Source organism: Talpa europaea (genome assembly GCF_964194135.1).
Source record: "Talpa europaea genome assembly, chromosome: 13".
Taxonomy (NCBI): Eukaryota; Metazoa; Chordata; class Mammalia; order Eulipotyphla; family Talpidae; genus Talpa; species Talpa europaea.
This window is the reverse complement of record NC_140080.1, coordinates 54448396-54465005: the sequence shown is the minus strand read 5'-3', so window position 1 is coordinate 54465005 and position 16610 is coordinate 54448396. Positions and strand designations below refer to the sequence as shown.

General features: G+C 43.2%; 1 protein-coding gene across 1 annotated transcript; it reads right to left on the bottom strand.

The window, feature by feature from the left end:
• Positions 1 to 10099: 10099 nt before the first annotated feature.
• On the bottom strand, positions 10100 to 11983 carry TMEM200C (transmembrane protein 200C; the record flags this gene model as incomplete). Its single annotated transcript, XM_084252144.1, has 1 exon — positions 10100 to 11983. One exon carries the CDS (start codon positions 11981 to 11983, stop codon positions 10100 to 10102), a length of 1884 nt encoding a protein of 627 aa, XP_084108270.1.
• Positions 11984 to 16610: the final 4627 nt, after the last annotated feature.

Here is a 16610-nt window from a genome sequence, read left to right as displayed (position 1 = left end):
GACATTTCATTTTACTTTAAGGAGTACATACATCTACTTAACAGTAGGGGGAGCAAGATGCAGGGAAATTTAAAATTGTAGAACACAAAAAAGTGAAGATCTGAGTCACTTCGGGATAACACGAGAAAGTAATTTTACACAAAGCAGTTTGAAAACGGGGTGTTGATGTGTTTTAAATACTGACGCTCCTATTGAAAGTGGTTTTGAAATTGCTTGCTTGGGTTCTACCATTCTGGCGCCCGGTTCAGGGAAGATGTGGCAATGATCGATGTAGGTGTTCAATAAGGGTAACGCAGGATAGATTGTTTTTAACCTAGATTAAGTGATAGGTCCTTTGGCAGTAATGAAATTCCCACCGTGTATACTAATTAGGTCCAACCTTGAACCCTTTATTGTCTATGAAAAACCACAGTTGGAAGTGAAAATTAATACTATTTAAATGAAATTCCTTAGCAATAACATAGTGTGGGAAGACAAAATTTATATCGCTATTGCTGTGTTTTGCTTGTTTGGTGAACAAAGATTATATTCTGCCTTGAAATTCAAAAAGAAATTCATAGACTAGTTCTATGAAGACTAGAGGACAGAAATTCACTTCAACTGTATGGTCCCCACAAACCAATGATTATGCTGTTCCACTTTGAGTTCTTTGAATACTCTCCATAGCAAATCTTCTCTGAAAAACACCTGTAATGGGCATCAGACCAAATATAAACTCTTTCAAAATTATTTTGACCACCTCTGAATTTGCTCATTTGTCTGGGGTGGGAGGATCCTGTATATTTATACAGAGCAATACAATTGCAGAGTTAGTCCTATTTTAATTTAATTACACAAACTGAGTCTGAAATCAATTCCAATGTCTATAAAACTGAGATTTGCTTGTTTCACTTGACTTTCAGGGCGTTTTTTTCTCAGTCTCTCTTAAGCCCACTTGGTAAGACCCAGAACTCTAAAAAACTCAGGTCTTCACTTATGTTCAAAACCTTGACTATAATAGGCATGGTGGGGATATAAACTACTTGATATGAAAAACAAAATACAATATAAAAACGGACCATAGAATTCCTCATTGAGCCTTACATATCTGCTTTGCTGTATAAATATGAGCAAGTTTATCCCTCAGCCTGCGCTATGACAGAATTCTGACCAAAACTAGTTTGGGGATTTGTTCCTTTTCTTAAGGTTGTGGTCTCTATTACAGCAACTATTATCTATTTGAGGCAAGGGTATGTTCTTACTATGGTATGTTTGCTTACTGTCCTATTATTGTCCACAGACCTCAAAATAAAGCAGTAACGTGTAAAGATGATCTTTTTTTTTTTTATTTTTCAGTGGGTTAATTGATGCATATGTGTGAACATTCACATACCAGTCCCACCTCTCAGAGCTCCTTCAGTGACTAACTCTTGAAATTCAAAATCCCAGGAATCCTTTTATTTAATACTTCCACCATTAATCCTGATTTTCATTTCAACAGCCTGATTCCCAAATCTAGAAATCAATCTCAGGTACTTACATCAGTTTTAGGGCATTATGGTAAAAATATTCCAGATTTTGAGAGGCCCTCTCACTAATTTTCTCAACAATATTCCCCTCCTCTGCCTTTAAGATTGTGTAGAATGCTTATAAAAAAGGTATAATAATGGCTGAATTGTTCATTTTGAGATCCAACCTACAGTTTTATCCTTATCTTTCTTCCATGAATTAAGTATGCTAAATGATGTTGGACAAAAGAGAAAGCACTTATAATCGGCATTGCTGTTGAAGTTGTTCTTCCTAAAATGTACAAATGAAAAATCAGAGAAGATTGAGGTGGACCTGTGACACTTCTGGGATCTCATCATTTTCAGTGAGTAGAAAGACTATCTTGAACCACCAGCTCCAGGAGTGCAAGTCCAAAACAGCCTTTATAACTGGAATTTGCAATTTCCTTCCAAATGACTGTGGAACATAGCTCAATAATTATACATCTCAACCATTGTGTAAACAAGTTTAATTAACATTTTTCAGGCATGTCACATTTATACAATCACTAAGTAATTTTCTAAAATTATATTGCTGAGAAATTGCCACACATCAATTTGGATTATTTTTACTCATGATCCTAATCATGCCTGAAATAAGTTTGTTCTGTTCATATCACTTTATATATATTTTTAATATATTTGGTGCTTCCATTGAAGATGATTCATACTTACAGGCTAGCCAGATGCTCTGTTCAATCTATCTGTAAGTGTTTTGTTTAATTGTCATGGACTTAATCAGAGCTGCCATTTTTTTTTCAAGCCACTATGGCATTAATAAATTTCCTTTTCACTCACTTTATAGTAAAAGAAATTTTGGTAAGCATTCATCCCCTTGTTCAACTTGTCAGAATATACTTTCTAAGGTTTTTAGTGCCCAATTTAGGGAACAAGATGGTGGTAATCATGCACTTTTTCTTCTGGCTTTTTGGCAGCATGTTTTTTATTCAAAATGATTACATTTACTTTTCTATTTGAGAAGACATCCAATACTGATCACAAACAATTACTAATTATTAGTAAAATACTCAAATTGCTTTTTGGACTCCTGTTAAGTCTATTATTATTGTTATTGTTACAAGTGCATTCATATTTTGCTAAAGTAGTAATCCCAAGCAAGACTAATAAATTGAAAAATGTTCTCAGGCATGAAACTGAAATGAAATTAGGAATACAAATGGAAGGAATTGTACAATGAAGTGTGCAAGCACTGAAATAATATTTCGTGCTCCAAACACATTAGCTGTATGGTTACATAAGTATAAGGATTAGCGTTCAGGTTACCAAAAGAGTCTTTTGGATTTTCTTGCTCTTTATAAAAAATTCTATTTGCTTCCTGACATCATTCACCATTCCATATTAAGTACAGAATTTTATTTATGAGTACTTCCAAATTTTAAAGATTTTATCAATAAATATATGTCTATGAAAGATTTTCTTAGTGGCTTTGATAATAAAACTGCAATTGATAATATCTGTTGAACTTTATCTTTAATGGAAAGTGCTTTTGCAAATTCTCACATTTGTGAATTAGAAGAAAGAATGAATGCATTTTATATTTTTTGTCTGGACAGTGCTTATGCTCTAAAATGATTTTGCAGAAATAAAAATGTAAGGAACTCAAGCAAACAGAATACTACTACTTTTTGACTTTAATGGAATATTTGTATTGAACAGTATTATTTATTTATCCTATCTTTTAGTTTGCAGCTTTGTATGTAAATGAAGCTTTGCCATTATTATTCTGCCTGAATCTGTTTTCAATGATTATCGCACAGTTCAGGAACTGAAGAGCAGATTCTTCTGATGCCAGTCCATAAAGAAAACTTTGCCTAGCTGCAATAGGATATCTAGACCTTCAATAATATGTCCTTTTGCTCTGAACAAGCATGGGAGGAAAAATAAGAATGAGATGCTTGTTAGTAGCAAAATAAATTATTGCTTTCTGATATGTCATGCTGCAAATTGATGTTGAATCTACTCAGTGATGATGTCTAGTTATTGTAACAATGCCCACAGCTTGACAAAATAACCTCTAGGTTTATTGCTGTTTTCAGTCTTCACAGAACACAGATCAACCCAACATTATCTACATGCTGGGAACATACGAGCAGTGTTGCCAAACAAGAGATTCTCCAACCAGTCTTAATCCTTTAGGAAACATCTAGAGAAATGATTTCCAGAATATAAATGTTTAAATTAAATGGTTATTTTAAAGCAAAATATAATTCAGCAAAAAACATTCTTGCTCAAAAAAGGTCCAATAAGAATATGGTTTGTTAGCTTCATGTACTGATATTCTCAATTCAGAAGTATTGCTAATCAAGGTCAGTTATAAATGGGGAATAAGTAAATATCTACTGATAGCAAATGTATGCAGTTATGGTTTTCACGCCCAAATCACTTTAATCTTAATTCCAAATAGGTATTAATTACAATTGGGCTTCTGCAGCTATAAAAATGAGATGGCTATCATTTATGGGTTTTTTTTTTCCCCAAAATGAATACCTCTGTCTGTGATTGTGAAGATACTTGGGAAAAATCAAATATAAGTTGTCTTTTGAAGATCTAGCTGGTTGCACATGTTTTGCCTTCTTGGAATTGCTCACACTGGGTCTGCAATCTGACACAGACATCCCAACATTTTGCATATTGTTGATTTTTATTTCCCAAGATTCAGTTGTAGGGTCCATATCATAATTCTCTCATGATACTTGCATGTGTTGAAATTATTAGTTAAATGTCTGTGTTAACAGCAATAATATTGAAAATTTCTGCACCATGCAATTGTGTTTTATTTATAGTTAAATCCCTTCCACCTACTATAGGACCTTCCTGACTCATGTTAGGTAATTAAAAATAAATTTTGAACTGATCTGAAAATAAATCACATATATTTACCAAAATGGCAGCAGCTTTAGCCAAAGCTATTTACTCCTACAGGTGAATTATTTTCATTTAAATTACATCTTGCAAAACGGAGGGGTAAGACAATTATCCACATAAAGTAATGGCCAAAATCTTACACTTAGACAAAGTAGACTTTTGATTCAATTGACCCAATACACTAATTATAACTAATAACTTATGTATTTTTCCTTTGAAAATATAGACATAGTTTAAAGACATTCAAGTTTTTCAAGACAAAGCAATTCTTCAAAAATTTGTCCATCGGTTTCTTTTCCATTATTAGACATTATTACATATTTAATAACTCCTATTATCAAGTGGACTTGTATTAGTGATAAGTTATGTTGAATTCTTCAAATATTGAAAAAAATACAAATTAACATCCAATTGTATTTGCTGAATATTTTCTAAGGAATAAAAATCATGGTAATGTGTCATTTTAAGACACTCGTCCACATACAAAGGATCTACACACAAGAGTAAACACGTGCTCATTTGTGAAACAAAACTCTTTTCCTCCTGAGTCTAACCTAACTTTGTCTTTTCTGCGTTTTCACACAATTCTTTTTTTTTCCACTTCTGGGTACACGGTCCCCCTGTTTTCCTCTCTGTAGTTGGCGGTCTACGGTCTCGCCCTTAGTGGGGTCAGAAGTACAGGTAACGCAACACAGGTTACTGAGAGAGGTACCTGATACTCCAGGTGAATTTGCATAAGCATTTTTATTCTTTTGACAATGTCATAGAAAAGAATGAATCATCCAAATGTCTTTTGTCATACGGGGCACTATCACAGGTTAGCATTATTGATGGGGTAAGGATCAGGAACCAGTTTAAAATTGAACCAAAACGTATTTTCACATGATAGAAGCAAAAAAAATCCCCTGGCTCTGGGTTGAAGCTTAAAGTCAGAGACTAGCAGGCATTTGGAATTCCTACTCTGTTCAAGACCACAGGAACCCAACATCAGTCCGGTGCTTTTCTAACATTATGGAGAAATAGATGTCACACAAAATCAGATCTTGGTAGATTAGCAGGTAGTTGTTTGACTAAACATATTCACCAATTTGTGGTGAATTGATATAAAAAAACAACAAGCATTTCACATCCATTTAAAGTAACTGATGCTTTTTTTGAAGAAAGAAACCTCAAAGGTGGTTTCTCTAGAAAGAAAATAAAGCCTTAGAATGCTTTTCAGAGTTAGTCATTGAAAAAATTACTCTATTATTCATCCAAAGATTTTTGGCCAAAAATTAAAATACATAATCTGGGTATATAGAAAACAAATTCCACAATTATCAATCCTATTCTTTATTGGGCTACAAAATGTTTATATATATATATATATATATATATATGTATGTATGTTGATCAAAATACAAATACTTATTTTGTTCTAATTTTATGTTGCTGGGTAGAGGGGTTATAAATTCTCTAGCTCAAAAAATTTTGAAACTACATCTTTAAAAAGAACCACAAATGCCTTTTGAGAAAACTAGTGCAGAAAAAAATTTTGTCTAGAAAATTTAAATCAACATGCACCTGCTTCTCACTTTACATCTTCACAGAACCTTCTTCCCAGGGTGCTTTTCTGATGGAAAAGGGCTGGGACTATGAGGCTAATCTGGCTTTTCTGATGTCACCAGTTAGTGGAAAAGGAATCATCATGGTAAATACAGCCAACTAAGCCAACTTAGGTATTCAATTATTGTTATCTGATATGATACTGATGGGACCATGAGGAGCATTTTTCATGCTGTCATTAATTCTACATTTTATTGGGATATTGTAGCAGCCTATGTTCTCATTTTTAAGGTCTATTTTTTCTTTCTAATATACCTCAATTTTAGAGACTTTTCAGTACAGTAAGTTTATGGTTGTCCCTAACAACTGAGTAGTAAATTTAGCCTACTAATTACTTTTCTGTATTTTGCCTTAATAATAGTAGTTAACATTTACTGAAGGTTTATTTGTGCCAGGAGTTGTTCTAAGTTCTTTAAGTATATTAGTTTATCTAGTGCTCATTTAAATTTAAATAATTAATCCTATGAGTCAGATGCTATTTATTATCTTCACTTAACAGATGTGGAAACCCAGGTACAGTTTTATGTAACCCTCCAAATCATGCTTTGAGCCACTGTGCTATGTTGCCTTAACCTTTGGATTTTTAAACTTGAAATTATTGTTAATAAAAAGGAAGGCCATATAAAATGATTCCTTTTAGTGGTTGATTCTATTTTAAGTAAAACAGAAAATCTTTTATAATGCTCTTTATGTGCCAAGCCTATTGTAAGCATTCTTACAGGTACCAATTCATTTAATATTCACTCCAGCCCTAAGCGGTAAGTACCATTATTATTCCCATTGGATGGGAAAATAAATTGAGACACAGAGAGACTAAGTAACTTGCCCATGGCCACCAGCCAGTACATGATAGAAATTCGAGGTAGGAGGGATGGGTATGCAGATTATTGCAATTATTTTATCATTCTGGTCTTGTCACTGCTGTTTGCCTTTGAACAAATTGTTTCGTCTTTTGAATTTTTAGAAAGCTCATTTATAAATAAAGGGTAGGGAAGATTCCATGACCACTCAGTTTCCTTCAAATAGTCTTACTGATTTTGCACAACAAACTCTGTAAAGTCACTAGGAAAAAAACTTACTTATGCTACTCTGTAGACTTAAATGCAAACTCCAGCTTTTAAACTGTACATTCTAACACTTCCCTGCATATTTCTAAGAATGGATCTGGAAAGCATCTAACAGGAAGCTAAGAAGGCAGAAAATATTTTGATGGTCTCCAGAAATGCCAGTTTCAGCTCAGCATCTGCCAACAGGTCCAGATAATCCTCTAAACTCTATATAAATCCTGGCTCCACCACTTACCAGCTGAACAACCCTGAGCAAGTACTCCACCCTCTGACCTCAGTGTCTTTTTTCTGTAAAAGGGGGATAATAATAATCCTACTTCAACAGAGCTGCTGTGAGAAATAATTGAAATAATATGAATAAAGCATGTAGGCAGAACTTGGTCTACAGGATTAGTGAATTAAAATTTAGCACTGTTCCTACAGAAGATCTCTGCTCAGATGAAAGGGAAGATTGTGAAATACTGTAGTTATTGCCTAGGATTTTTCCTGAGGCCGAATGAAAGCCTAGTTCCACCCAAGATTTGGAAAACTGAGCTCATCATTTTTTTATCAAGGAGGGAAATCCAGTTAAATTGTTCAATGGTTAATATAAAGGGGATTTGATACTAAACTAAATTAGCTTGCTGAAATTATTTAATTTCAGAGGACCTGTGTGCAATAGGTCAATATGAGCTAATTTTTATTTAATCTGATTCATATAATTAGGTTATCAATATTGTTATGTCTAGTTAACTGGACTGAATTTTCTAAAGTTTATAAGGGACAAATATTACTCTGCCCATCACTCTTTAGTTAGACTCAGAGGTAGTAGCTTTATTATTTGCTAAATGTCTTATAGTGCATTTCCTGTGGCCTAGAAATAGCATCTTAGAATACTAGAATCTGTTTTTCTTTCTAAGCAATTCAGCAAATATGCATTGCATATACCATGATTGTCCAGCGTACAAGAATATGGAGGAAAAAAACTAGGGAATAAATTAGGTCCATTTTAAATTGATTACAGAATGTTGCACTAAGTGGTGGTTACTGATATATTCACTACGCAAAGTTTTATACACAAATATTATGTGATTATATTCAGGATAAAACAAATATCCTGAATGTGAGTAAAGCTTGCAGGGCTGAAGGAAATCATAGAGACTATATCATCCAGTTGAGGCCCACAGGGATTAATTGATTTGCTGAAGGTAATGCTGATAATAAGTAAGCATTTCATACTTTAGCCCAGGCTTTCTTGAGCTCATGTCAGGGAAGGCCCATTCTTCTACAGCATTCTTTCAGGTATTATTCAAATGGTAATAACAATTGCAATAACACTGTTGAGAACACATGCTGAGCCAAAGCGACTGTGTTTGGCTCTGTTCCTATCACCTCTTGTCCTATCTCCTCTTAACTCTATGGGCCACATCTAGTTTTATAGATCAGATGACTGAGACCCAGCATTTGTGACTTGTTCAAGTCTATACAGTTAGCAAACATTGAAAGTTGAGATCTTGTCTCACTCCTGAATCTCGACTCTTCTGCTGGACCTACAGCTTCACCCATGGGGACCAATAGGATGGTATTTTTTACTGCATTTCCTTTAGAATCAGTATTTTAATCTCCTGCAACCATAATGGCTGCCTGTGACTACAGAACTTGTACCCAAATAGCTGAAAGAAATAAGATTCCCAAGACTTACAGCTCTACCTCAAAGGATAAGGGTATCAGAACAGTACCTAAATTATTTGTCTACTGTTCTTGAAAATTAATTGACTTCTAACAAATAAACTGAAAACAATCTACCAAATTATTAAAACATTACCTTTTAGCCTATATAGGCTTGAAAGATTGTGAACTTAAAATCAATATTGACTCATCAGACCCAAGAGGATGAAAAGAGACTATTAAGTTTGGGGCTCTATAAATTAAACTTGGAGGTAAGCTAGAAGTATTATAGAAAATTACTACTTATTTAATGTGTCATTCCTTTGGAAAGAAATTCCCAAAAGTTCAATACTGCCCTATATTTAAAATTTAAAAACATACTGGAAATTGATTAAATAATAATGGCGCTAAGCACTTTGGGTAGATAACTACAATCTTAGAAGCAGTGTCATAACAAAATATTTTAGCTTTCCCAGCTGAATTGTTAAATGTTTAATGTGTGATAGCAGCACTAAGTCCAAGGCAAAATGAGGCGATATGTTTAACTGTTTGAAAACTTGTTTTATTTAAAAAAATTTAATATTAATGCTATTTTCAATACAAGTGTGATAATACTCAAGAAAGTAGCATGTATTTGATATGGTGAATTTAGTAAGTAACAATCCATCTAGATCCTGGCCCCCTCTGGTCTCCCTTAGATACCCTAGTAGCAAAATGTAAATACCCTTTTAAAAAATAAGAGGCCTTTGGGCAGTGGGATGAGTAGAGTGAGATGGGGCAAGGAAAGTGCTCTTTCATGACACACTCATGCTTTTGGCTTTAACTTCATTTAGTAAGAACAGTTCTTGGAGAACTGAGACAAACCCTTCTACGCTCCATTAAAAAAAAAAAAAAAAACAATAGGCGAAAAAGAGCTTGTCAGGTTTTTGTTTTTGTTTGTTTGTACAAACCAGAGGCAGAGTGCAGGGATTAGGGAAATTAGGGGTTAAAAAAAAAAAGTTGGAGTAAAGTGCACAGTTACTGTCAAAAATATATTATCTTGATCCTAAGAAAATTAAGAGAATTTTATCTAATGCACTAGATTGCTGACCTTTTAATACATTTGGTTTTCATGGAACATACAATCACCATCAGACATAAGACTAGTTTGCTTTTTTTAAAAAAAAATTGCTTGGAGTTATCTACAGGAATCTCGTGAACGCAATTCAAGGATAACATTCTGCAGCTCTTTGGGTATTGGATGATTTCCTCGGACAAGTTCACCAAAGGAAAGAGGGGACCTCTACGCTCTCAGCTTCCAGGGAGGCTTTTTTCCTGCCTCCTCGCTCCTCTCCTCCCCCACCTCTCAACTGCTCGCTCCCTCTCTCCCTAAATGCCAGTACTTTCCAGCTCCCTGTCCTCCACCCCTAAGGCGTGAGACCTGGAAATCATGAAGAGTTTCTCTTTGTTTGTAAACTGCTTCTGCACCGACAGAGGCGACTGGGTCGTGGGTAGCTCTTGGCTAGAATCTCCCGGGGGACTTGGCTCCGCGCCCGGAGCGGGGGCAGCCGCACAGTCTTGACTTTGACTGGCTACGGTGTCCACAACCGACTCCAAGGAGGTGCCCATCTCCCGGAGGGGGGTGTAGCCCTTATTGCTGCAGGACCCGTCATCCGACTGCGAGCTCCGCGAGTCCCGCCTCGCCTGGGGAGAGTCCTCCAGCCGCAGCGGGGGCGAGGGGGAGGCAGCTTTGGCCAGGAGGCTCGAATTTGGGTCCGCGCTGCTGGGGGAGGGCGGGGGGTCCGGGGCCGGCGGCGCGCGGTAGTCCGGTAGCCCGCTGGTGCTGCGGCGCCGCAGGGCAGCGTACCTGCCGGTCCTGGGCAAGCGGCCGCCCTGCCCCCTGGCGGTGCGCGCCGCCGCGTCCTCGGGCTCCTCCGGCTCGCCGGGCTCCCAGCGCGCGCCGCACTCGGCGCCGGGGAGGTCGGTCAAGCTCAGGTCGAGCTCGCCCCGTGGGATCTCCCGGGATCCGCGTTCCCCAGGGGGCGTTTGCCAACTGCAGCTCGCGCCCTCCTCGTCCCCTTCTCCTTCCTGGCCGCGGTCCCCTGGCAAGGGTAGCAGTGCGAAGGCGCTCAGGGAGGAGCCCACGAGGGAGCTGGCGGTGCTCTGGCGCCCCCAGCTCCCAGGTGGGCTGCAGGGCGCGGGGCTGCTGCTGCTGCGGTTGGCGGCCGCGATGGCCGCAGCGGCCACCGGGGTGGCCCGGCGACGGCCCGCCGCGCCCGAGCGCTCGCGGTAGATGCTGTACACGGCCTCCGCCAGGCTCGGGGGCTCCCGCGGGCTTCGAGGGGACGAGACCAGGTCCGGTGGGGACGCGGCGGCCGGAGCACCCCCGCCGCCGCCCCCGCCCGGCGCTGTGGGCTGCGGCCACGAGCCCCTGGTCAGCAACGCCGCCGCCCCGAAGGCGTCCCCGGCGCCGCCGCAGCTGCCGGGCTTGAGCTCCAAGCCCCGCGACTGCACGTAGCTAAGGAAGCCATTGAGGGGCGCGGCCCCGGAGGGCGCCGAGGCGGGAACCGAGGACGAGGAGGCCGCGGCCGCCGCTGCAGCGGCCGCAGCAGCCGCTAGGTCCTTGGCGCGGAGGCTGTGCACGTCGATGACCGTGGAGTAGAGGTCCCGCAGGTTGATGATCTTGGTCTTCTTGTCCCGGTTCTCGTGGAGCACCGCGTTGGCGCAGATGAAAAGGAAGATGCCGATGCCCATGATGAGGGGCCCGAAGACCTTGAGTTTGTCGGAGTGCAGGTAGCCAGAGAAGACGCGGAAAAAGAAACCCACCGACGTAGCGGAGGTCGCGGGAGGCACGGCCGCCAGCGCTGGGGGCGTGCTCCTGGGCGCGCCCACGGAGCTGGCATTGACACCCTCGGGAGTACCAGGAAGGCTCCGGGACCGGTTCTTGTTGCCACTGTTGTTACTATTGGCCGTGGTCGGGACCCGGTGGCTGCTGCCTGCTGGCGGCAGCTGCTTGCCCCCCTCCCTGTTGGCTCCGTTGGTCTTGGGCCAGTAGCCCACCACCGCCATGGCTATGCCCACTAGCAGCACCAGGATCCCGCAGAGGGCGATGAGCCCGGAGATGGAACACAGTTTCAGCTTGCCTTTCACCACCACCACGTCGTTCTTGCGCCTCTTCTTGGCTTTCCGCTTGCGCTTGGGGACCTGGCTTGGGGGGCGGAGAGGATCCTGCTTTCTGGCGGAAATCCTTAGCAGGCCACCGGTGGCGATCATGGCGAGCCAGTGGAGTGAGGGGCTAGCCTTTGGGGCGGAGGCTTGTGCAGGGGGGGCGCCAGCTGTCCACTAGCTGCTCCGCCACCTCCTCCTGCTGCAAAGCAGAGGAAGACAGTCAGAGGGTAAAGACTTGGTTGCAGCAACATCCCACGCGCTGCAACTGTCCTGCTCCCAGATCCCACCATGTGTGCGACCTCCACCCCAGGGCCTTTAACCCACTAAGCGAAGCGCCATATAAAGGGGTCCGGGAGCACGGGAGGTAGGAGGATTGGGGAGAATTGTTGCTGTAATTGATAGAGGTGATAAAACATTTCGAGGGACAAGGTCTCTTCCCCTCCCACACACACTCTGTAGATAATATTCAACATCGTTCATTTCCAACTCTCCTGGGTGGCAGTAAACGAGTTCTAACCATAGGTAAAAGCTAAATGTGGGGTCTCAGAGTACTGGTTGAGGAGTCTTCTAGTAAAAAGACTTTCCCTTTTCCCCACTGGAATCCAAAGATTTCTCCAGGGAGCTGCCAGGGGAGTTGTATGTCTCTAAGCAGAGGAATTTGTCAATGTGGGGCCCAAAGTCACTAAAATAGTCATACAAGTTACTATTTTATAAAGACAAAAAGAATTCACTTCTCTGGATGAAAATGAAAGGCCATGTACAGGTAGACAGATAGATGGCTTATTTACTTATCTATAGAGAGATCATTGCCAGGAGAATAGATGTCAATACTCTGACAAGAAATCCCTTCACAAAGTTATGTCTCACCCATTATTGTTCCTACAGCTAAAGGCAAGCAGATCTCTCTGGCAGTCTTCCTCAACTCTTTTCTACAACATCTGGACAGCTTCTTGGGATGGAATATTTAGTTTTAGGTAACTGGTTATATAACTAGGCCCTTCCTCCTGGCCTCCTCTCCTCCTTCAGAGAAACTCCCTTAAGGTATCACGTGCCAGATCTCATCGGGGAATTTGAGAAGTCTCCTAGAACCTCTAAGAGAAAGACATTCTTCTCATGTGGGAAAATTACAGTCTTTAAGAAAAAGAGCCCACTCTGCCATAATAGCTTTCTGACCCCTTATTAATGTGCACTTTTCAGTACTCTTCAGAAATCCAATATTCAAATGAGCAAGCAATTAACTGGGTGCAGCAGACTACATAATAATGATGATTTGTAGAATGACATTTCCGCAAGTGACAGTTGTTTTCTTAATCTTTTTCTCATGAGGTCATTTTTAGGAAGGGGGGTGGTGATAACAATCTATGGACTATCCTAAAGGAAGTTGAGTTGTTTGTAATAAAGCCTGGGTAGGTACATGCACAGATGCGAATTTGTGGATCTGTTATCTTCTTAAAATACCAATCCTGCTGGATCTCCAGAGTAAAACATTTTGTGTTCCATTGGTTGTGTTCCCTCCCATTAAGGGCACTGTATGGATTTGAAAGGCTTAGATATCACTGATAAGCCTTTTGGTATTTTATCCTTTATAAAATAATACACATTTTAGAATAAATTACCATTGAAAATGTGGGATTACTCAGGTAGAATTTGCTTTTAATTGGATCTGGTGAAAAGCTCTGGCCCTCAATTCCTCCATTATATCAGTATAGGCTGGATCTTTTCTCCACTGGTGGAAAAGCAAATGGTAATCAGCTTTTTATAATGCTCGTAAATCAATATCTTCTTGAAACTTAGTTGGTATTCAGTAATAAAAAACACTGGGTGGGTTAGAGAGGAGTCAGTAGAGAGAAGACATCAATAAACCTTTTAAATGATAAGAAGGAGCTGTACCAGTAAATACAAACAGACTATTTAGAAAACAAAAAACAGAGCGGCTAACCCTCCAAAATAAGCACATTTATTTTATAGTTATTAGAGACTCCAACATGGCTAATATAACAATTTAGAGATGTGACAATTTTAAAGATTTAGAAGCCAGAGATTCTACAAGCAAACCAGACTCAGTTGGCAGGGTGGCTCTCCCAGAGGAGAGAAGAGCTAACATTTTGTTGGGTATTGACAAGGTGCACCAGGACGCTGGGCATCTTGGAGGAGGTACCCACATGTATATCTCTTTGGCAAGGCAGCTTTGACTCTGGGTAGATGCAAGAAGATCGGAATGAATTTCAACAATCTTTAAAATTACTTTAATACATAGTAATTAACTCCCTAGTTTATTATTCCTTCAGCTCCTTTCCAATGTATCCACCAAACTGACATGAAATACTGACAAAGGTCAAATGCAAGGGAAGACCCTTCCATGGAGGATTTTCTTCATGCCTAATGAAGGAAAACAAACTTAGCAGTCGAGTTTGAACGCCCTTGCAAATGTACTGCCTGGTGCTGGTCTTTCCGCGTTCAAGGAATGGAGGATGGGGGAAGCAAGGGAGATGTCTAAAAATACAACTGCTTGGGAGAGACATTCAAGTTCGCGGCTCATGATGGATTAAGCCCCACTCCGCGTCTGAGGCTCAGCGCCCACAGGCTGCGAGCGCCCTGCAGTAAACGGGACTCAACCCAGGTATTGCCCTCGGCCCCTCGCTGGCCAGGCAGCGAACCCCTTGCCCTTCCTTTTGGTCTGCTTATTTGTGTTGGAGTCACATGAGTGCAGCAGTTGGGAGTTCGCCCGTGGACAGACGCGGGCAGGAGCGGAGTGAGGGCAATCTTGAATTCGTCTTTTCTGGGCAGCGCATCCCGTGTAGCCCGTCCGGGAAAATTAGTCTCCCCGAACATCAGCCCGGGGGACCGGGTGGCTCCGGGCAGGAGGAGTAGGAAGGAAGGGCCAGCTTGGGCGTGAGGACAGACAAAACTGCTCAAAATGGCAGCACTCTAAGCAAACAATATCACTCACTTACCCGGGAAGGCTGGGGCAGCTCTGGAAGGGCAGGCGGGCGCCGGGGCAACACAAAGGAACCATGGAGAAACTTTTTCAGCCCGAGCCGGAGGCGGAGCGCAGGGACAGCGCCTCGGGGCCCTCCATCCGCGCGCTACTCAGCAGCCCAGCGGGGGCGAACGCCTGCCCCAGGTTCTTCGCCCCCTGCGGGGCCGCGGCGAGAGCCATTCCCAAGAGTTTGCAAGAAGTGTCAGGTCCTCGGCATCCCGCATCCTGCCTCGGGGCCGTTCTCTCCGCGCCGCTCCTCCGGCCCCCCTCGGCTTCCCCTCCCGCGGCGCTCCCCGCCGGCCCCAGCGCCTCTTTGTGTGGCTGCGGCGCGCCGGGCTCCGCCGGGTGGAGTTGAGCCCGCGGCTGCTGCGACCGCTCCTAGCGGGGCCCGGGGCAGCCGGACTCGAGGCCGTTGCTAAGAGACCGGAGCCATGACACAGGAAAATTGCTGCAGGATGGCAGTCGGTACCCGGCCCGACTCCGCGGCTCAGGGGCTCGCCCGCCCCCCGCCCCGCCTCCCGCCTCCTCGCGGCGCTCCCCGCCGCCCGCCCGCCCGCCTTCTCCGCTCCCCCCACTTCCTCTCCAGCCCGCAGCCCGTCCCTTCGGAAGAGCCGCTCCCGCCACCCCCCGTCACAGGACCTGCAGGCGCGCGGGGAGGCGGAGGACCGGCCGCGCGAGTAGGGAGGGCAGGGCGCGGGGCGTCTCTCCCTTGGCCTTCCCGGCCCCTGGGGCGTCCTGCACCGCCGCCGGCCTGCTCTGAAGCTTTGTTCTTTTTCTTCCAACTACCTGTCTGAGCAGCGGGTCGCAGAGGGGCAAGAGGAAGGGCCGACGCCCCCGGAGGGTCTCCCCATCATCATCCGAGGGGCGCGCTCCGGTGAGAGGGAGAAGTGCCTCCGCGCCCTCCCTTCCTCCTTGTCTCCCCCTTTCTCTGTCCTTTTGTTGCCTCCACTCCTGGACGCGACACAGCCTTTGCTGTTTGCCCCCCTCCCACTTGGGAGTTTGCAGTGTGGACGCACCGCGAACACAGTAAGTTGTCCCCCTGCGAACTCGGGCCGAGCGGAGCGGAGCCGCCCCCGCCGCGCGGAGCGCACGGCGGGACCCGTGGCCCCGGCAACCTGCTGGCCTCGCGCTTCGGCGGAGCCGGCTTTGGGGCCGGCCTCCTCGGGACCGCGGCGTCGCCGCCGACTCAGGCAGCTGGAGCCCCAGGAGAGAACCGCCCCCAGGCTCTTCCTCGGGCAGCGCCTTCTGCGCCCACCCCTTGCGTTCATCAGCGAGCATTAAAAGGAAAACTGTAATTCTCCAGGAATCAGGGTTAAAATCAAAGAGAGGAGGTGGGGGTAGGGCAGATGTCCAAACTCTCTACGTCATTTTTAAAAAAGCGAGAGGGGGGAGAAAAAGGAGCCGGTTTTCTAGCTCATCCCGGTCCTCTCAACTGTAAAGAAAATGACAGGGAAAAGAGAAATTTAACAGGATTTCTCCCTAGAGTATTGAGAAAGTAAGGACTATTTCAATTAGCTGTTGAGGTGAAAGCAGTAAGGATCCAGGAGGAAAACAGGGGAGCAGATAAAACAAATGCACTCTGAACTTTGGGGTCCATACAGGAACACTGGCATGGGAGTGGGGGTTTGCATATTTTGACTTCTGCTCTTCAAGATCCCACAGAACCACACTGGAGGGCTTGGCTGTCCACAGTTCTAGTTCCAGAGTGTTCCTCAGTGTACACCTTTCACTTCTGTTTGAAGATAGAGTATA